The sequence below is a fragment of the Oncorhynchus gorbuscha genome, linkage group LG11, assembly GCF_021184085.1.
Source record: "Oncorhynchus gorbuscha isolate QuinsamMale2020 ecotype Even-year linkage group LG11, OgorEven_v1.0, whole genome shotgun sequence".
NCBI lineage: Eukaryota > Metazoa > Chordata > Actinopteri > Salmoniformes > Salmonidae > Oncorhynchus > Oncorhynchus gorbuscha.
The window spans coordinates 72743779-72766755 of NC_060183.1; the positions used below are offsets into that span (position 1 = coordinate 72743779).

Below are 22977 nucleotides of genomic sequence, written 5' to 3' on the forward strand. Positions count from 1 at the left end.
TCTCTCTGCTTTTATCATCTCTCTCTCTCTGCTTTACATGTCATCTCTCTCTCTGCTTTTCATGTCATCTCTCTCTGCTTTTCCCTGCTTTCCATGTCATCTCTCTCTGCTTTACATCATCTCTCTCTGCTTTACATGTTTACATATCTCTCTTTCTGCTTTTCATGTCATCTCTCTCTCTGCTTTACATATCATCTCTCTCTCTGCTTTACATATCATCTCTCTCTGCTTTATATCATCTCTCTCTCTGCTTTCTCCCTGCTTTACATGTCATCTCTCTCTGCTTTCTCCTGCTTTACATGTCATCTCTCTCTGCTTTCTCCTGCTTTACATGTCATCTCTCTCTCTGCTTTCTCCTGCTTTACATGTCATCTCTCTCTCTGCTTTTCATATCATCTCTCTCTCTGCTTTCTCCCTGTTTACATGTCATCTCTCTCTCTGCTTTTCATGTCATCTCTCTCTCTGCTTTACATCTCTCTCTCTCTGCTTTACATATCATCTCTCTCTCTGCTTTTCATGTCATCTCTCTCTCTCTGCTTTACATATCATCTCTCTCTCTGCTTTACATATCATCTCTCTCTGCTTTCTCACATGTCAGCTCTCTCTCTCTGCTTTACATATCATCTCTCTCTCTGCTTTCTCTGCTTTACATGTCATCTCTCTCTGCTTTTTATCTCTCTGCTTTACATGTCATCTCTCTCTCTGCTTTCTCCCTGCTTTACATGTCATCTCTCTCTCTGCTTTCTCCTGCTTTACATGTCATCTCTCTCTGCTTTCTCCTGCTTTACATGTCATCTCATGCTTTCTCCTGCTTTACATGTCATCTCTCTCTCTGCTTTTCATATCATCTCCATTTCTCCCTGCTTTACATGTCATCTCTCTCTGCTTTTCATGTCATCTGTCTCTGCTTTACATATCATCTCTCTCTGCTTTTCATGTCATCTCTCTCTCTGCTTTTCATATCATCTCTCTGCTTTCTCCCTGCTTTTCATGTCATCTCTCTCTCTGCTTTACATGTCATCTCTCTCTGCTTTACATATCATCTCTCTCTCTGCTTTACATATCATCTCTCTCTCTGCTTTTCATGTCATCTCTCTCTGCTTTACTGTCATCTTCTCTCTGCCATCCTCCATCTCTCTCTCTGCTTTACATGTCATCTCTCTCTCTGCTTTTCATATCATCTCTTGCTTTCTCCTGCTTTACATGTCATCTCTCTCTGCTTTACATATCATCTCTCTCTCTCTGCTTTACATGTCATCTCTCTCTCTGTTTTCATATCATCTCTCTCTGCTTTCTCCCTGCTTTACATGTCATCTCTCTCTGCTTTTACATGTCATCTCTCTCTGCTTTACATATCATCTCTCTCTGCTTTACATATCATCTCTCTCTCTGCTTTACATATCATCTCTCTCTCTGCTTTTCATGTCATCTCTCTCTGCTTTACATGTCATCTCTCTCTCTGTTTACATATCATCTCTCTCTCTGCTTTACATGTCATCTCTCTCTGCTTTTCATCTCTCTCTCTCTCTGCTTTCTCCTGCTTTACATGTCATCTCTCTCTCTGCTTTACATGTCATCTCTCTCTGCTTTACATATCATCTCTCTCTCTCTTTACATGTCATCTCTCTCTGCTTTTCATATCATCTCTCTCTGCTTTCTCCCTGCTTTACATGTCATCTCTCTCTCTGCTTTACATGTCATCTCTCTCTGCTTTACATATCATCTCTCTCTCTGTTACATATCATCTCTCTCTGCTTTTCATGTCATCTCTCTCTCTGCTTTACATATCATCTCTCTCTCTGCTTTACATCTCTCTCTGCTTTTTACATATCATCTCTCTCTCTGCTTTCTCCTGCTTTACATGTCATCTCTCTCTCTGCTTTCTCCCTGCTTTACATGTCATCTCTCTCTCTGCTTTCTCCCTGCTTTTCATGTCATCTCTCTCTCTGCTTTCTCCCTGCTTTACATGTCATCTCTCTCTCTGCTTTACATGTCATCTCTCTCTGCTTTACATATCATCTCTCTCTCTGCTTTACATGTCATCTCTCTCTCTGCTTTTCATATCATCTCTCTCTCTGCTTTCTCCTGCTTTACATGTCATCTCTCTCTCTGCTTTACTTTCATCTCTCTGCTTTACATATCATCTCTCTCTCTGCTTTACATATCATCTCTCTCTGCTTTTCATGTCATCTCTCTCTCTGCTTTACATATCATCTCTCTCTGCTTTACATATCATCTCTCTCTGCTTTACATATCATCTCTCTCTCTGCTTTCTCCTGCTTTACATGTCATCTCTCTCTCTGCTTTCTCCCTGCTTTTCATGTCATCTCTCTCTCTGCTTTCTCTCTGCTTTACATGTCATCTCTCTCTCTGCTTTCTCCTGCTTTACATGTCATCTCTCTCTCTGCTTTTCATATCATCTCTCTCTCTGCTTTCTCCCTGCTTTACATGTCATCTCTCTCTGCTTTTCTGTCATCTCTCTCTGCTTTATCTCTCTCTCTCTCTGCTTTACATTCATCTCTCTCTGCTTTTCATGTCATCTCTCTCTGTTTTACATATCATCTCTCTCTCTGCTTTACATATCTCTCTCTCTCTGCTTTCTCCCTGCTTTACATGTCAGCTCTCTCTCTGCTTTCATATCATCTCTCTCTCTGCTTTCTCCCTGCTTTACATGTCATCTCTCTCTCTGCTCCCTTTTACATGTCATCTCTCTCTCTGCTTTCTCCTGCTTTACATGTCATCTCTCTCTGCTTTCTCCTGCTTTTCATGTCATCTCTCTCTCTGCTTTCTCCTGCTTTACATGTCATCTCTCTCTCTGCTTTCTCCCTGCTTTACATGTCATCTCTCTCTCTGCTTTTCATATCATCTCTCTCTCTGCTTTCTCCTCTGCTTTACATGTCATCTCTCTCTCTGCTTTCATGTCATCTCTCTCTGCTTTACATATCATCTCTCTCTGTGCTTTACATGTCATCTCTCTCTCTGCTTTTCATATCATCTCTCTCTGCTTTCTCCTGCTTTACATGTCATCTCTCTCTCTGCTTTACATGTCATCTCTCTCTGCTTTTATCATCTCTCTCTCTGCTTTACATATCATCTCTCTCTCTGCTTTTCATGTCATCTCTCTCTCTGCTTTACATGTCATCTCTCTCTCTGCTTTACATATCATCTCTCTCTGCTTTACATGTCATCTCTCTCTCTGCTTTTCATATCATCTTCTCTGCTTTCTCCTGCTTTACATGTCATCTCTCTCTGCTTTACATATCATCTCTCTCTCTCTGCTTTACATGTCATCTCTCTCTGCTTTTCATATCATCTCTCTCTGCTTTCTCCTGCTTTACATGTCATCTCTCTCTGCTTTACATGTCATCTCTCTCTGCTTTACATATCATCTCTCTCTGCTTTACATATCATCTCTCTCTCTGCTTTACATATCATCTCTCTCTCTGCTTTTCATGTCATCTCTCTCTCTGCTTTACATGTCATCTCTCTCTGCTTTACATATCATCTCTCTCTCTGTTTCTTTACATGTCATCTCTCTCTCTGCTTTTCATATCATCTCTCTCTCTGCTTTCTCCTGTTTTACATGTCATCTCTCTCTCTGCTTTTACATGTCATCTCTCTCTGCTTTTCATATCATCTCTCTCTCTGCTTTACATGTCATCTCTCTCTCTGCTTTCTCCCTGCTTTACATGTCATCTCTCTCTCTGCTTTACATGTCATCTCTCTCTGCTTTACATATCATCTCTCTCTCTGCTTTACATATCATCTCTCTCTCTGCTTTTCATGTCATCTCTCTCTGCTTTACATATCATCTCTCTCTCTCTGCTTTTCATCTCATCTCTCTCTGCTGTCTCTCTCTGCTTTACATGTCATCTCTCTCTCTGCTTTACATGTCATCTCTCTCTCTGCTCTTCTCTCTCTGCTTTACATATCATCTCTCTCTCTGCTTTTCATGTCATCTCTCTCTCTGTTTACATATCTCTCTCTGCTGCTTTACATATCATCTCTCTCTGCTTTACATATCATCTCTCTCTCTGCTTTCTCCCTGCTTTACATGTCATCTCTCTCTCTGCTTTCTCCCTGCTTTACATGTCATCTCTCTCTCTGCTTTCTCCCTGCTTTACATGTCATCTCTCTCTGCTTTCTCCCTGCTTTACATGTCATCTCTCTCTGCTTTTCATCTCATCTCTCTCTGCTTTTCTCCTGCTTTACATGTCATCTCTCTCTCTGCTTTACATGTCATCTCTCTCTGCTTTACATATCATCTCTCTCTCTCTGCTTTACATGTCATCTCTCTCTCTGCTTTTCATATCATCTCTCTCTGCTTTCTCCTGTCTTTACATGTCATCTCTCTCTCTGCTTTACATGTCATCTCTCTCTGCTTTACATATCATCTCTCTCTCTCTGCTTTATGTCATCTCTCTCTCTGCTTTTCATATCATCTCTCTCTCTGCTTTCTCCTGCTTTACATGTCATCTCTCTCTCTGCTTTACATGTCATCTCTCTCTGCTTTACATATCATCTCTCTCTCTGCTTTACATATCATCTCTCTCTGCTGCTTTTCATGTCATCTCTCTCTCTTGCTTTACATATCATCTCTCTCTCTCTGCTTTCTATGCTTTACATATCATCTCTCTCTCTCTGCTTCTCCCTGCTTTACATGTCATCTCTCTCTGCTTTCTCCTGCTTTATGTCATCTCTCTCTCTGCTTTCTCCCTGCTTTCATGTCATCTCTCTCTGTCTCCTGCTTTACATGTCATCTCTCTCTCTGCTTTTCATATCATCTCTCTCTCTGCTTTCTCCCTGCTTTACATGTCATCTCTCTCTGCTTTACATGTCATCTCTCTCTGCTTTACATATCATCTCTCTCTCTCTTTACATATCATCTCTCTCTCTGCTTTTCATGTCATCTCTCTCTCTGCTTTACATATCATCTCTCTCTGCTTTACATATCATCTCTCTCTGCTTTCTCCTGCTTTACATGTCAGCTCTCTCTCTTTTACATATCATCTCTCTCTCTGCTTTCTCCCTGCTTTACATGTCATCTCTCTCTCTGCTTTCTCCCTGCTTTACATGTCATCTCTCTCTGCTTTCTCCTGCTTTACATGTCATCTCTCTCTCTGCTTTCTCCCTGCTTTACATGTCATCTCTCTCTCTGCTTTTCATATCATCTCTCTCTCTGCTTTCTCCTGCTTTACATGTCATCTCTCTCTCTGCTTTTTCATGTCATCTCTCTCTGCTTTACATATCATCTCTCTCTCTCTGCTTTACATATCATCTCTCTCTCTGCTTTTCATGTCATCTCTCTCTCTGCTTTACATATCATCTCTCTCTCTGCTTTATCCCTGCTTCTCTCATCATCTCTCTCTCTGCTTTCTCCCTGCTTTACATGTCATCTCTCTCTGCTTTCTCCCTGCTTTACATGTCATCTCTCTCTCTGCTTTCTCCCTGCTTTACATGTCATCTCTCTCTGCTTTACATATCATCTCTCTCTCTGTTTATCATCTCTCTCTGCTTTACATATCATCTCTCTCTCTGCTTTCTCCCTGCTTTACATGTCATCTCTCTCTGCTTTACATGTCATCTCTCTCTGCTTTCTCCCTGCTTTACATGTCATCTCTCTCTCTGCTTTTCATATCATCTCTCTCTGCTTTACATATCATCTCTCTCTGCTTTACATATCATCTCACTCTCTGCTTTACATGTCATCTCTCTCTGCTTTCTCCTGCTTTACATCTCTCTCTCTCTGCTTTTCATATCATCTCTCTCTCTGCTTTCTCCCTGCTTTACATGTCTGTCTCTCTCTGCTTTACATGTCATCTCTCTCTCTGCTTGTTCATCATCTCTCTCTCTGCTTTCTCCCTGCTTTACATGTCATCTATCTCTCTGCTTTCTCTCTGCTTTTCATATCATCTCTCTCTCTGCTTTCTCCTGCTTTACATGTCATCTCTCTCTCTGCTTTCTCCTGCTTTTCATATCATCTCTCTCTCTGCTTTCTCTCTGCTTTTCATATCATCTCTCTTTGCTCTCTCTGCTTTACATGTCATCTATCTCTCTGCTTTCTCTCTGCTTTTCATATCATCTCTCTCTCTGCTTTCTCCTGCTTTACATGTCATCTCTCTCTCTGCTTTACATGTCATCTCTCTCTGCTTTACATATCATCTCTCTCTCTGCTTTACATGTCATCTCTCTCTCTGCTTTTCATATCATCTCTCTCTCTGCTTTCTCCTGCTTTACATGTCATCTCTCTCTCTGCTTTACATGTCATCTCTCTCTGCTTTACATATCATCTCTCTCTCTGCTTTACATATCATCTCTCTCTCTGCTTTTCATGTCATCTCTCTCTCTGCTTTACATGTCATCTCTCTCTCTGCTTTACATATCATCTCTCTCTCTCTCTGCTTTACATGTCATCTCTCTCTCTTTTCATATCATCTCTCTCTCTGCTTTCTCCTCTGCTTTACATGTCATCTCTCTCTCTGCTTTACATGTCATCTCTCTCTGCTTTACATATCATCTCTCTCTCTCTGCTTTACATGTCATCTCTCTCTCTGCTTTTCATATCATCTCTCTCTCTGCTTTCTCCTGCTTTACATGTCATCTCTCTCTCTGTTTTACATGTCATCTCTCTCTGCTTTACATATCATCTCTCTCTCTCTGCTTTACATATCATCTCTCTCTCTGCTTTTCATGTCATCTCTCTCTCTGCTTTACATATCATCTCTCTCTGCTTTACATATCATCTCTCTCTGCTTTGTTATCATCTCTCTCTTTTTCTCCCTGCTTTACATGTCATCTCTCTCTCTGCTTTCTCCTCTGTTTTACATGTCATCTCTCTCTCTCTTTCTCTCTGCTTTACATGTCATCTCTCTCTCTGCTTTCTCCTGTTTTACATGTCATCTCTCTCTCTGCTTTTCATATCATCTCTCTCTCTGCTTTCTCCTGCTTTACATGTCATCTCTCTCTCTGCTTTTACATGTCATCTCTCTCTGCTTTACATATCATCTCTCTCTCTCTGCTTTACATATCATCTCTCTCTCTGCTTTTCATGTCATCTCTCTCTCTTTCTATCATCTCTCTCTCTGCTTTACATATCATCTCTCTCTCTGCTTTCTCCTGCTTTTGTCAGCTCTCTCTCTGCTTTACATATCATCTCTCTGTTTTTCTCTCTGCTTTCTGTCATCTCTCTCTGTTTTCTCCTGCTTTACATGTCATCTCTCTCTCTGCTTTCTCCTGCTTTACATGTCATCTCTCTCTCTGCTTTCTCCTCTTTATGTCATCTCTCTCTCTGCTTTTCATATCATCTCTCTCTCTGCTTTCTCCCTCTTTACTGTCATCTCTCTCTCTGCTTTACATGTCATCTCTCTCTGCTTTTTATCTCTCTCTCTCTCTGCTTTACATATCATCTCTCTCTCTTGTTTCTGTCATCTCTCTCTCTGCTTTACATATCATCTCTCTCTGCTTTATCCCTGCTTTACATGTCATCTCTCTCTGCTTTCTCCTGCTTTACATGTCATCTCTCTCTGCTTTCTCCCTGCTTTACATGTCATCTCTCTCTCTGCTTTCTCCCTGCTTTACATGTCATCTCTCTCTCTGCTTTACATATCATCTCTCTCTGCTTTACATATCATCTCTCTCTGCTTTACATATCATCTCTCTCTCTGCTTTCTCTCTGCTTTACATGTCATCTCTCTCTCTGCTTTACATGTCATCTCTCTCTCTGCTTTCTCCTGCTTTACATGTCATCTCTCTCTCTGCTTTACATATCATCTCTCTCTCTGCTTTACTATCATCTCTCTCTGCTTTACATATCATCTCACTCTCTGCTTTACATGTCATCTCTCTCTGCTTTCTCCCTGCTTTATGTCATCTCTCTCTCTGCTTTTCATATCTCTCTCTCTCTGCTTTCTCCCTGCTTTACATGTCATCTCTCTCTCTGCTTTACATGTCATCTCTCTCTCTGCTTTACATATCATCTCTCTCTCTCTGCTTTACATATCATCTCTCTCTCTGCTTTCTCCCTGCTTTACATGTCATCTCTCTCTCTGCTTTCTCTCTGCTTTTCATGTCATCTATCTCTCTGCTTTACATGTCATCTCTCTCTCTCTGCTTTCTCTCTGTTTTTCATTTAATCTCTCTCTCTCCTTTCTCCCTGCTTTTCATGTCATCTCTCTCTCTGCTTTCTCCCTGCTTTTCATATCATCTCTCTCTCTGCTTTCTCCCTGCTTTTCATGTCATCTCTCTCTCTGCTTTTCATGTCATCTCTCTCTCTCTGCTTTTCATGTCATCTCTCTCTCTGCTTTTCATGTCATCTCTCTCTGCTTTCTCCCTGCTTTTCATATCATCTCTCTCTCTGCTTTCTCCCTGCTTTTCATGTCATCTATCTCTCTGCTTTCTCTCTGCTTTTCATGTCATCGATCTCTCTGCTTTTCATGTCATCACTCTCTGCTTTCTCCCTGCTTTTCATGTCATCCATCTCTCTGCTTTCTCTCTGCTTTTCATGTCATCTATCTCTCTGCTTTTCATGTCATCCATCTCTCTGCTTTCTCTCTGCTTTTCATGTCATCTCTCTCTCTGCTTTTCATGTCATCTATCTCTCTGCTTTCTCTCTGCTTTTCATGTCATCTCTCTCTGCTTTCTCCCTGCTTTTCATGTCATCTCTCTCTCTGCTTTCTCCCTGCTCTCCATGTCATCTATCTCTCTGCTTTTCATGTCATCTCTCTCTGCTTTCTCCCTGGTTTTCATGTCATCTATCTCTCTGCTTTTCATGTCATCTCTCTCTGTTTTCTCCCTGGTTTTCACGTCATCTATCTCTCTGCTTTTCATGCCATCCTCCATGTCATCTCTCTCTGCTTTTCATGCCATCCTCCATGTCATCTCTCTCTGCTTTTCATGCCATCCTCCATGTCACCTCTCTCTCTGCTTTCTCTCGGATTTTCATGTCATCTCTCTCTGCTTTCTCTCTGCTTTTCATGTCATCTCTCTCTCTGCTTTTCATGTCATCTCTCTCTCTGCTTTTCATGCCATCCTCCATGTCATCTCTCTCTGCTTTTCATGCCATCCTCCATGTCATCTCTCTCTGCTTTTCATGTCATTCACCATGTCATCTCCCTCTGCTTTTCATGCCATCCACCATGTCACCTCTCTCTCTGCTTTTCATGCCATCCACCATGTCATCTCTCTCTGCTTTTCATGCCATCCTCCATGTCATCTCTCTCTCTGCTTTTCATGCCATCCACCATGTCATCTCTCTCTGCTTTTCATGCCATCCTCCATGTCATCTCTCTCTGCTTTTCATGCCATCCTCCATGTCATCTCTCTCTGCTTTTCATGCCATCCTCCATGTCATCTCTCTCTGCTTTTCATGTCATCTCTCTCTGCTTTTCATGCCATTCACCATGTCATCTCTCTCTCTGCTTTTCATGCCATCCTCCATGTCATCTCTCTCTGCTTTTCATGCCATTCACCATGTCATCTCTCTCTCTGCATTTCATGCCATCCTCCATGTCATCTCTCTCTGCTTTTCTAGCCATCCTCCATGTCATCTCTCTCTGCTTTTCATGTCATCTCTCTCTCTGCTTTTCATGCCATCCTCCATGTCATCTCCCTCTGCTTTTCATGCCATCCTCCATGTCATCTCTCTCTCTGCTTTTCATGCCATCCTCCATGTCATCTCTCTCTGCTTTTCATGCCATCCTCCATGTCATCTTTCTCTGCTTTTCATGTCATCTCTCTCTGCTTTCTCTCAGATTTTCATGTCATCTCTCTCTGCTTTCTCTCTGCTTTTCATGTCATCTCTCTCTGCTTTTCATGCCATCCTCCATGTCATCTCTCTCTGCTTTCTCCCTGCTTTTCATGTCATCTATCTCTGCTTTTCATGCCATCCTCCATGTCATCTCTCTCTGCTTTTCATGTCATCTCTCTCTGCTTTCTCTCTGCTTTTCATATCATCTCTCTCTCTGCTTTCTCCCTGCTTTTCATGTCATCTATCTTTCTGCTTTCTCCCTGCTTTTCATGTCATCTCTCTCTCTGCTTTTCATGTCATCTCTCTCTCTGCTTTTCATGTCATCTATCTCTCTGCTTTTCATGTCATCGATCTCTCTGCTTTTCATGTCATCACTCTCTCTGCTTTCTCCCTGCTTTACATGTCATCTCTCTCTCTGCTTTACATATCATCTCTCCCTCTCTGCTTTACATATCATCTCTCTTTCTGCTTTTCATGTCATCTCTCTCTCTGCTTTTCATGTCATCTCTCTCTCTGCTTTACATATCATCTCTCTCTGCTTTACATATCATCTCTCTCTGCTTTCTCCCTGCTTTACATGTCAGCTCTCTCTCTGCTTTACATATCATCTCTCTCTCTGCTTTACATATCATCTCTCTCTCTGCTTTCTCCCTGCTTTACATGTCATCTCTCTCTCTGCTTTCTCCCTGCTTTACATGTCATCTCTCTCTCTGCTTTACATATCATCTCTCTCTCTGCTTTACATATCATCTCTCTCTGCTTTACATATCATCTCACTCTCTGCTTTACATGTCATCTCTCTCTCTGCTTTACATATCATCTCTCTCTCTGCTTTACATATCATCTCTCTCTGCTTTACATATCATCTCACTCTCTGCTTTACATGTCATCTCTCTCTCTGCTTTTCATGTCATCTCTCTCTCTGCTTTCTCCCTGCTTTACATGTCATCTCTCTCTCTGCTTTTCATATCATCTCTCTCTCTGATTTCTCCCTGCTTAACATGTCATCTCTCTCTGCTTTACATATCATCTCTCTCTCTCTGCTTTACATATCATCTCTCTCTGCTTTTCATGTCATCTCTCTCTCTGCTTTACATATCATCTCTCTCTCTGCTTTACATGTCATCTCTCTCTCTGCTTTTCATGTCATCTCTCTCTCTTTCTCTCTGATTTTCATGTCATCTCTCTCTGCTTTTCATGCCATCCTCCATGTCATCTCTCTCTGCTTTTCTCCCATCCTCCATGTCATCTCTCTCTGCTTTTCATGCCATCCTCCATGTCACTCTCTCTCTGCTTTCTCTCTCTTTTTCATGTCATCTCTCTCTCTGCTTTCTCTCTGCTTTTCATGTCATCTCTCTCTCTGCTTTTCATGTCATCTCTCTCTCTGCTTTTCATGTCATCTCCATGTCATCTCTCTCTGCTTTTCATGCCATCTCCATGTCTCTCTGCTTTTCATGTTTCACCATGTCATCTCCTCTGCTTTTCATGTCATCTCCATGTCTCTCTCTCTGCTTTCTCATGCCATCATCTCTGTCTCTGCTTTTCATGCTCCTCCATGTCATCTCTCTCTCTGCTTTCTCTGCCATCCACTGTCATCTCTCTCTGCTTTTCATGTCATCTCTCTCTGTTTCTCTCTCTCTTTTCTGCTTCTCTCTCATGTCATCTCTCTCTGCTTTTCATGCCATCCTCCATGTCATCTCTCTGCTTTTCATGTCATCTCTCTCTGCTTTTCATGCTCATTCACCATGTCATCTCTCTCTCTGCTTTCTCATGCTCTTCCATGTCATCTCTCTCTGCTTTCTCTCTGCTTTTCATGTCATCTCTCTCTCTGCTTTCTCCCTGCTTTTCATGTCATCTCTCTCTGCTTTTCTCTCATCTCTCCATGTCATCTCTCTGCTTTTCATGTCATCTGATCTCTCTTTTCTGCTTTCCTCCATGTCATCTCTCTCTGCTTTTCATGTCATCTCTCCATGTCATCTCTCTCTCCCTGCTTTACATATCTCTCTGCTCTCTGCTTTCCATGTCATCTCTCTCTGCTTTTCATGCCTCCATGTCATCTTTCTCTGCTTTTCATGTCATCTCTCTGCTTTCTCTCTGCTTTTCATGTCATCTCTCTCTGCTTTCTCTCTGCTTTTCATGTCATCTCTCTCTTTCTGCCATCCTCCATGTCATCTCTATCTGCTTTCTCCCTGCTTTTCATGTCATCTCTCTCTGCTTTCATGCTTCATCTCTCTGCTTTTCTGTCATCTCTCTCTGCTTTCTCCCTGCTTTTCATGTCATCTCTCTCTCTGCTTTTCATGTCATCTCTCTCTCTCTTTTTTCATGTCATCTCTCTCTCTGCTTTACATGTCATCTCTCTCTCTGCTTTTCATGTCATCTATCTCTCTGCTTTACATGTCATCTCTCTCTGCTTTTCATGTCATCACTCTCTCTGCTTTCTCCCTGCTCATCATCTCTCTCTCTGCTTTACATATCATCTCTCTCTCTGCTTTCTCTCTGCTTTACATGTCATCTCTCTCTCTGCTTTTCATGTCATCTCTCTCTCTGCTTTCTCTCTGCTTTTCATGTCATCTCTCTCTCTGCTTTCTCCCTGCTTTACATGTCATCTCTCTCTCTGCTTTCTCTCTGCTTTTCATGTCATCTCTCTCTCTGCTTTACATGTCATCTCTCTCTCTCTGCTTTCTCTCTGTTTTTCATTTCATCTCTCTCTCTGCTTTCTCCCTGCTTTTCATGTCATCTCTCTCTCTGCTTCATCTCCCTGCTTTTCATATCATCTCTCTCTCTGCTTTCTCCCTGCTTTTCATGTCATCTCTCTCTCTGCTTTTCATGTCATCTCTCTCTCTCTGCTTTTCATGTCATCTCTCTCTCTGCTTTTCATGTCATCTCTCTCTCTGCTTTCTCCCTGCTTTTCATGTCATCTCTCTCTCTGCTTTCTCCCTGCTTTTCATGTCATCTCTCTCTGCTTTCTCCCTGCTTTTCATGTCATCTCTCTCTGCTTTTCATGTCATCTCTCTCTCTGCTTTCTCCCTGCTTTTCATATCATCTATCTCTCTGCTTTCTCCCTGCTTTTCATGTCATCTCTCTCTCTGCTTTTCATGTCATCTCTCTCTGCTTTTCATGTCATCTCTCTCTCTGCTTTACATGTTCTCTCCTGCTTTTCATGTCATCTCTCTCTGCTTTCTCTCTGCTTTTCATGTCATCTATCTCTCTGTTTTTCATGTCATCTCTCTCTCTGCTTTCTCTCTGCTTTTCATGTCATCTCTCTCTCTCCTGCTTTTCATGTCATCTCTCTCTGTTTCTCTCTGCTTTTCTGTCTCTCTCTCTCTGCTTTACATGTCATCTCTCTCTGCTTTCTCCCTGCTTTTCATGTCATCTCTCTCTGCTTTCTCCCTGCTTTTCATGTCATCTCTCTCTCTGCTTTCTCCCTGCTCTCCATGTCATCTATCTCTCTGCTTTTCATGTCATCTCTCTCTGCTTTCTCCCTGCTTTACATGTCATCTCTCTCTCTGCTTTCTCCCTGCTCTCCATGTCATCTCTCTCTCTGCTTTTCATATCATCTCACTCTCTGCTTTACATGTCATCTCTCTCTCTGCTTTCTCCTGCTTTACATGTCATCTCTCTCTCTGCTTTACATGTCATCTCTCTCTCTGCTTTCTCTCTGCTTTTCATGTCATCTCTCTCTCTGTCTCTCTCTCTCTGCTTTACATGTCATCTCTCTCTCTGCTTTCTGTCATCTCTCTCTCTGCTTTACATGTCATCTCTCTCTGCTTTTACATATCATCTCTCTCTCTGCTTTCTCCCTGCTTTCATGTCATCTCTCTCTCTGCTTTCTCCCTGCTTTCATGTCATCTCTCTCTGCTTTCTCTCTTTTCTTTCTCTGTCTCTATCTCTCTGCTTTACATGTCATCTCTCTCTCTCTGCTTTCTCTCTGTTTTTCATTTCATCTCTCTCTCTGCTTTTCATGTCATCTCTCTCTGCTTTCTCCTGCTTTCTCCATCTCTCTCTCTTTCATATCATCTCTCCTGTCTCTCTCTCTGCTTTCATGTCATCTCTCTGCTTTCTCATGTCATCTCTCTCTCTGCTTTTCATGTCATCTCTCTCTCTCTGCTTTTCATGTCATCTCTCTTTCTCTCTTTTTCATGTCATCTCTCTCTGCTTTCTCCCATGCTTTTTCATGTCATCTATCTCTCTGCTTTCTCCCTGCTTTTCATGTCATCTATCTCTCTGCTTTTCATGTCATCGATCTCTCTGCTTTTCATGTCATCACTCTGCTTTCTCTTGCTTTTCATGTCATCTCTCTCTGCTTTCTCCCTGCTTTACATGTCATCTCTCTCTTTTTTTTCTGTCATCTCTCTCTGCTTTTCATATCATCTCTCTGTTATTCTCCCTGCTTTTCATGTCATCTCTCTCTCTGCTTTCTCCCTGCTTTCACATGTCATCTCTCTCTGCTTTTCATGTCATCTCTGTCATCTCTCTGCTTTTCATGTCATCTCTCTCTCTCTTTTTCATATCATCTCTCTCTCCTCTGCTTTTCATGTCATCTCTCTCTCTGCTTTTCATATCATCTCCTCTGCTTTTCATGTCATCTCTCTCTGCTTTACATATCATCTCTCTCTGCTTTACATGTCATCTCTCTCTGCTTTTCATGTCATCTCTCTCTCTGCTTTACATGTCATCTCTCTCTCTGCTTTTCATGTCATCTCTCTCTCTGCTTTACATGTCATCTCTCTCTCTCTGCTTTACATATCATCTCTCTCTCTGCTTTCTCCCTGCTTTACATGTCATCTCTCTCTCTGCTTTTCATGTCATCTCTCTCTCTGCTTTCTCTGCTTTTCATGTCATCTCTCTCTGCTTTCTCCTGCTTTACATGTCATCTCTCTCTCTGCTTTTCATGTCATCTCTCTGTCTGCTCTCTCTGCTTTTCATGCCATCCTCTCTCTGCTTTCTCTCTGCTTTTCATGTCATCTCTCTCTCTGCTTTCTCTCTGCTTTTCATATCATCTCTCTCTCTGCTTTCTCCCTGCTTTTCATGTCATCTCTCTCTCTGCTTTTCATGTCATCTCTCTCTCTCTGCTTTTCATGTCATCTCTCTCTGCTTTTCATGTCATCTCTCTCTCTGCTTTCTCCCTGCTTTTCATATCATCTCTCTCTCTGCTTTCTCCCTGCTTTTCATGTCATCTCTCTCTCTGCTTTCTCCCTGCTTTTCATGTCATCCTCCATGTCATCTCTCTCTGCTTTTCATGTCATCTCTCTCTGCTTTTCATGTCATCTCTCTCTGCTTTCTCCCTGCTTTTCATGTCATCTCTCTCTGCTTTTCATGTCATCTCTCTCTGCTTTCTCTCTGCTTTTCATATCATCTATCTCTCTGCTTTCTCTCTGCTTTTCATGTCATCTCTCTCTGCTTTCTCCCTGCTTTTCATGTCATCTATCTCTCTGCTTTCTCCCTGCTTTTCATGTCATCTCTCTCTCTGCTTTTCATGTCATCTATCTCTCTGCTTTTCATGTCATCGATCTCTCTGCTTTTCATGTCATCACTCTCTCTGCTTTCTCCCTGCTTTACATGTCATCTCTCTCTCTGCTTTACATATCATCTCTCTCTCTGCTTTACATATCATCTCTCTCTCTGCTTTACATATCATCTCTCTTTCTGCTTTTCATGTCATCTCTCTCTCTGCTTTTCATGTCATCTCTCTCTCTGCTTTACATATCATCTCTCTCTGCTTTACATATCATCTCTCTCTGCTTTCTCCCTGCTTTACATGTCAGCTCTCTCTCTGCTTTACATATCATCTCTCTCTCTGCTTTACATATCATCTCTCTCTCTGCTTTCTCCCTGCTTTACATGTCATCTCTCTCTCTGCTTTCTCCCTGCTTTACATGTCATCTCTCTCTCTGCTTTTCATATCATCTCTCTCTCTGCTTTCTCCCTGCTTTACATGTCATCTCTCTCTGCTTTACATGTCATCTCTCTCTCTGCTTTACATATCATCTCTCTCTCTCTGCTTTACATATCATCTCTCTCTGCTTTTCATGTCATCTCTCTCTGCTTTACATATCATCTCCCTCTCTGCTTTACATGTCATCTCTCTCTCTGCTTTTCATGTCATTTCTCTCTCTGCTTTACATGTCATCTCTCTCTCTGCTTTACATGTCATCTCTCTCTCTGCTTTCTCCCTGCTTTACATGTCATCTCTCTCTCTGCTTTCTTTCTGCTTTTCATGTCACTGATCTCCCTGCTTTTCATATCATCTCTCTCTCTGCTTTACATGTCATCTCTCTCTGCTTTCTCTCTGCTTTTCATATTATCTCTCTCTGCTTTCTCCCTGCTTTACAAGTCATCTCTCTTGCTTTCTCCCTGCTTTTCATGTCATCTATCTCTGCTTTACATGTCATCTCTCTCTCTGCTTTCTCTCTGCTTTTCATATCATCTCTCTCTCTGCTTTCTCCCTGCTTTACATGTCATCTCTCTCTGCTTTCTTTCTGCTTTTCATGTCACTGATCTCCCTGCTTTTCATATCATCTCTCTCTCTGCTTTACATGTCATCTCTCTCTGCTTTCTCTCTGCTTTTCATATTATCTCTCTCTCTGCTTTACATGTCATCTCTCTCTGCTTTCTCTCTGCTTTTCATATTATCTCTCTCTGCTTTCTCCCTGCTTTACATGTCATCTCTCTCTGCTTTCTCCCTGCTTTTCATGTCATCTATCTCTGCTTTACATGTCATCTCTCTCTCTGCTTTCTCTCTGCTTTTCATGTCATCTCTCTCTCTGCTTTCTCCCTGCTTTTCATATCATCTCTCTCTCTGCTTTATATGTCATCTCTCTCTGCTTTCTCCCTGCTTTTCATGTCATCTCTCTCTGCTTTCTCCCATCTTTTCTGTCATCTATCTCTGCTTTTCATGTCATCTCTCTCTGCTTTCTCTCTGCTTTTCATATCATCTCTCTCTCTGCTTTCTCCCTGCTTTACATGTCATCTATCTCTCTGCTTTACATGTCATCTCTCTCTGCTTTCTCCCTGCTTTTCATGTCATCTATCTCTCTGCTTTTCATATCATCTCTCTCTCTGCTTTCTCCCTGCTTTACATATCATCTCTCTCTCTGCTTTACATGTCATCTCTCTCTGCTTTCTCCCTGCTTTACATGTCATCTCTCTCTGCTTTCTCCCTGCTTTTCATGTCATCTATCTCTGCTTTACATGTCATCTCTCTCTCTGCTTTCTCTCTGCTTTACATGTCATCTCTCTCTGCTTTCTCCCTGCTCTTCATGTCATCTATCTCTCTGCTTTCTCTCTGCTTTTCATGTCATCTCTCTCTCTGCTTTCTCCCTGGTTTTCATGTCATCTATCTCTCTGCTTTTCATGTCATCTCTCTCTGCTTTCTCTCTGATTTTCATGTCATCTCTCTCTGCTTTTCATGCCATCCTCCATGTCATCTCTCTTTGCTTTTCATGCCATCCTCTATGTCACCTCTCTCTCTGCTTTCTCTCGGATTTTCATGTCATCTCTCTCTGCTTTCTCTCTGCTTTTCATGTCATCTCTCTCTGCTTTCTCTCTGATTTTCATGTCATCTCTCTCTGCTTTTCATGCCATCCTCCATGTCATCTCTCTCTGCTTTTCATGCCATCCTCCATGTCATCTCTCTCTGCTTTTCATGCCATCCTCCATGTCATCTCTCTCTCTGCTTTTCATGTCATCTCTCTCTCTGATTTTCATGTCATCTCTCTCTCTGATTTTCATGCCATCCTCCATGTCATCTCTCTCTCTGCTTTTCATGCCATCCTCCATGTCATCTCTCTCTCTGCTTTTCATGCCATCCTCCATGTCATCTCTCTCTCTGCTTTTCATGTCATCTCTCTCTGCTTTTCATGTCATCTCTCTCCATTTTCATGTCATCTCTCTCTGCTTTTCATGCCATCCTCCATGTCATCTCTCTCTCTGCTTTTCATGCCATCCTCCATGTCATCTCTCTCTCTGCTTTTCATGCCATCCTCCATGTCATCTCTCTCTCTGCTTTTCATGCCATCCTCCATGTCATCTCTCTCTCTGCTTTTCATGTCATCTCTCTCTCTGCTTTTCATGTCATCTCTCTCTCTGATTTTCATGTCATCTCTCTCTGCTTTTCATGCCATCCTCCATGTCATCTCTCTCTCTGCTTTTCATGCCATCCTCCATGTCATCTCTCTCTCTGCTTTTCATGCCATCCACCATGTCATCTCTCTCTGCTTTTCTAGCCATCCTCCATGTCATCTCTCTCTGCTTTTCATGTCATCTCTCTCTCTGCTTTTCATGCCATTCACCATGTCATCTCCCTCTGCTTTTCATGCCATCCACCATGTCATCTCTCTCTGCTTTTCATGCCATCCTCCATGTCATCTCTCTCTCTGCTTTTCATGCCATCCACCATGTCATCTCTCTCTGATTTTCATGCCATCCTCCATGTCATCTCTCTCTGCTTTTCATGTCATCTCTCTCTCTGCTTTTCATGCCATCCTCCATGTCATCTCTCTCTCTGCTTTTCATGTCATCCACCATGTCATCCCTCTCTGATTTTCATGTCATCTCTCTCTGCTTTTCATGCCATCCTCCATGTCATCTCTCTCTCTGCTTTTCATGTCATCTCCCTCTGCTTTTCATGCCATCCACCATGTCATCCCTCTCTGATTTTCATGTCATCTCTCTCTGCTTTTCATGCCATCCTCCATATCATCTCTCTCTGCTTTCTCTCTGCTTTTCATATCATCTCTCTCTCTGCTTTCTCCCTGCTTTACATGTCATCGCTCTCTCTGCTTTCTCTCTGCTTTTCATGTCATGATCTCCCTGCTTTTCATATCATCTCTCTCTCTGCTTTTCATGTCATCTCTCTCTGCTTTTCTGCCATTCATATTATCTCTCTCTGCTTTCTCCTGTCATTACATGTCATCTCTCTCTCTGCTTTCTCTCTGCTTTTCATGTCACTGATCTCCCTGCTTTTCATATCATCTCTCTCTGCTTTACATGTCATCTCTCTCTGTTTCTCCCTGCTTTACATGTCATCTCTCTCTGTTTCTCCTGCTTTTCATGTCATCTATCTCTGCTTTATGTCATCTCTCTCTCTGCTTTTCATGCCTCCATGTCATCTCTCTCTCTGCTTTCTCCCTGCCATGTCATCCTCTCTGCTTTACATGTCATCTCTCTCTGCTTTTCATGCCATCCTTTACATGTCATCTCTCTCTTCATGCTTCATCTCCCTGGTTTTCATGTCATCTATCTCTGCTTTTCATGTCATCTCTCTCTCCTTTCTCTCTGCTTTTCATGCCATCCTCCATGTCATCTCTCTCTGCTTTTCATGCCATCCTCCATGTCATCTCTCTCTGCTTTTCTAGCCATTCACCATGTCATCTCTCTCTCTGCTTTTCATGCCATCCTCCATGTCATCTCTCTCTGCTTTTCATGCCATCCTCCATGTCATCTCTCTCTGCTTTTCATGTCATCTCTCTCTCTGCTTTTCATGCCATCCTCCATGTCATCTCTCTCTGCTTTTCTAGCCATCCTCCATGTCATCTCTCTCTGCTTTTCTAGCCATCCTCCATGTCATCTCTCTCTCTGCTTTTCATGCCATCCTCCATGTCATCTCTCTCTGCTTTTCATGCCATCCTCCATGTCATCTCTCTCTGCTTTTCATGCCATCCTCCATGTCATCTCTCTCTGCTTTTCCTGCCATCCTCCATGTCATCTCTCTCTGCTTTTCCTGTCATCCCATCTCTCTTTTCTCTGCTTTTCCTGCCATCCTCCATGTCATCTCTCTGCTTTTTTCCTGCCATCCTCCATGTCATCTCTCTCTGCTTTTCATGCCATCCTCCATGTCATCTCTCTCTGCTTTTCCTGCCATGCTCCATGTCATCTCTCTCTGCTTTTCATGTCATCTCTCTCTGCTTTTCATGCCATCCTCCATGTCATCTCTCTCTGCTTTTCATGCCATCCTCCATGTCATCTCTCTCTGCTTTTCATGCCATCCTCCATGTCATCTCTCTCTGCTTTTCATGCCATCCTCCATGTCATCTCTCTCTGCTTTTCCTGCCATCCTCCATGTCATCTCTCTCTGCTTTTCATGCCATCCTCCATGTCATCTCTCTCTGCTTTTCATGCCATCCTCCATGTCATCTCTCTCTGCTTTCTCCTGCTTTCATGTCATCTCTCTCTGCTTTCCTCCATGTCATCTCTCTCTGCTTTTTCATGCCATCCTCCATGTCATCTCTCTCTGCTTTTCATGTCATCTCTCTCTGCCATCTCTCCTGCTTTTCATGTCATCCTCCATGTCATCTCTCTGCTTTTCCTGCCATCCTCCATGTCATCTCTCTCTGCTTTTCCTGCCATCCTCCATTTTTGTAAAAGCTACTTTTTTCTTCCTCTTCAATCCTTCTAGTATTTTGTCTCTCTCTAAGTCCACTCCATCTTACCCTCCCCTCCCTCCTTTCTTACATTGCCTCTCTCTTAATGTCCTTACCAGGTCTCGGGGTTGCTGCTGTCTCTTCTGGGCTCGTTTGGGGTTTATTTCCAGGGTTGCGAATTTGGACGTGCCTTCCTAAACAGAAAAAATAACGGAATAACATTCACAGTGAGATCTAAAGCCTAAGCCCCTATTTCAGCAATCAGATAACACTAGTTTCTGTTCAATTAAATGAAAGAATACCCACTTTTACCTGGAATGTGCACCGAGCTTATCATTTATCAAGCTATCAAATGGTGAACATACACTCTCCCCCATTCTACTGCAGAGTATCAGGCAGGGGAGATATATTCCCAAGTTACACCCCCCCCCCATCTAGATACCCTGACGTATGTATATGTGTGTTTGTTCTGGAATTTGGGGAATGTCAGGGTTTGATGTCTATGTGTGTGTAAGTGGCTTCGTTGCTATCTCCCCTACATAACACCTGCACAGCGTCACACCCCCACACCCAAGTCAAGACCACCCACCAGAACAACCACCTTTATACGGTTCTGTTCTATACTGCTGTACTGTTCTGTACTGTTCTATACTGCTATACTGTTCTGTACTGTTCTATACTGCTATACTGTTCTGTTCTATACTGTTATAATGTTCTGTTCTATACTGCTGTACTGTTCTATACTGCTATACTGTACTGTACTGTTCTATACTGCTGTACTGTTCTGTACTGTTCTATACTGCTATACTGTTCTGTTCTATACTGTTATAATGTTCTGTTCTATACTGCTATACTGTTCTGTACTGTTCTATACTGCTATACTGTTCTGTTCTATACTGTTATAATGTTCTGTTCTATATACTGCTTACTGTTCTGTTCTATACTGTTCTGTTCTATACTGTTCTGTTCTGTTCTACTGCTATACTGTTCTGTTCTATACTGCTATACTGTTCTGTTCTATACTGCTATACTGTTCTGTTCTGTTGCTATATACTGTTCTGTTCTATACTGTTCTGTACTGTTCTGTACTGTTCTATACTGCTATACTGTTCTGTTCTGTTCTATACTGCTATACTGTTCTGTATACTGCTATACTGTTCTGTTCTATACTGCTATACTGTTCTATACTGCTATACTGTTCTGTTCTATGTTATACTGTTCTGTTCTATACTGTTACTGTTCTGTTGTTCTATACTGCTATACTGTTCTGTTCTATACTGTTATACTGTTCTGTTCTATACTGCTATACTGTTCTGTTCTATACTGCTATACTGTTCTGTTCTATACTGCTATACTGTTCTGTTCTATACTGTTCTATACTGCTATACTGTTCTGTTCTATACTGTTCTGTTCTGTTCTATACTGCTGTACTGTTCTGTACTGTTCTATACTGCTATACTGTTCTGTTCTATACTGTTATACTGTTCTGTTCTATACTGCTATACTGTTCTGTTCTATACTGTTATAATGTTCTGTTCTATACTGTTCTGTTCTGTTCTATACTGCTATACTGTTCTGTTCTATACTGCTATACTGTTCTGTTCTATACTGCTATACTGTTCTGTTCTATACTGTTATACTGTTCTGTACTGTTCTATACTGCTATACTGTTCTGTTCTATACTGCTATACTGTTCTGTTCTATACTGCTACTGTTCTATACTGCTATACTGTTCTGTACTGTTCTATACTGCTATACTGTTCTGTTCTATACTGCTACACTGTTCTATACTGCTATACTGTTCTGTTCTATACTGTTATAATGTTCTGTTCTATACTGCTATACTGTTCTGTTCTATACTGCTATACTGTTCTGTTCTATACTGCTATACTGTTCTGTTCTATACTGTATACTGTTCTGTTCTATACTGCTATACTGTTCTGTTCTATACTGCTATACTGTTCTGTTCTGTTCTGTTCTGTTCTATACTGCTATACTGTTCTGTTCTATACTGCTATACTGTTCTGTACTGTTCTATACTGTTCTGTATGTTCTATACTGCTATACTGTTCTGTTCTATACTGCTATACTGTTCTATGTTCTACTGTTCTGTTCTGTTCTACTGCTATGTTCTGTTCTGTACTGTTCTATACTGTTCTGTTCTATACTGCTATACTGTTCTGTTCTATACTGCTACTGTTCTGTACTGTTCTATACTGCTATACTGTTCTGTTCTATACTGCTATACTGTTCTGTTCTATACTGCTATACTGTTCTGTTCTATACTGCTATACTGTTCTGTTCTATACTGCTATACTGTTCTGTTCTATACTGCTATACTGTTCTATACTGCTATACTGTTCTGTTCTATACTGCTATACTGTTCTGTTCTATACTGCTATACTGTTCTGTTCTATACTGCTATACTGTTCTGTTCTATACTGTTATACTGTTCTGTTCTATACTGCTATACTGTTCTGTACTGTTCTATACTGCTATACTGTTCTGTTCTATACTGCTATACTGTTCTGTTGTTCTATACTGCTATACTGTTCTGTTCTATACTGCTATACTGTTCTGTTCTATACTGCTATACTGTTCTGTACTGTTCTATACTGCTATACTGTTCTGTTCTATACTGTTCTATACTGTTCTGTTCTATACTGCTATACTGTTCTGTTCTATACTGTTCTATACTGTTCTGTTCTGCTATACTGTTCTATACTGTTCTGTTCTATACTGCTATACTGTTCTGTTCTATACTGCTATACTGTTCTATACTGTACTGTTCTGTTCTGTTCTATACTGCTATACTGTTCTGTTCTATACTGCTATACTGTTCTGCTATACTGTTCTGTTCTATACTGCTAT

At 41.7% G+C, this 22977-nt stretch overlaps 1 protein-coding gene across 3 annotated transcripts in view; it reads right to left on the minus strand.

Moving 5' to 3' along the window:
• Window positions 1-22977, minus strand: part of LOC123989409 (ral guanine nucleotide dissociation stimulator-like) — a 126260-nt gene that overhangs the window by 39695 nt on the left and 63588 nt on the right. For all 3 annotated transcript variants that reach the window (XM_046290409.1, XM_046290408.1, XM_046290407.1), the window contains exon 8: window positions 20223-20300. In XM_046290409.1, the coding sequence (XP_046146365.1) occupies window positions 20223-20300 (78 nt within the window). The remainder of the gene's footprint in view (window positions 1-20222; window positions 20301-22977) is intronic.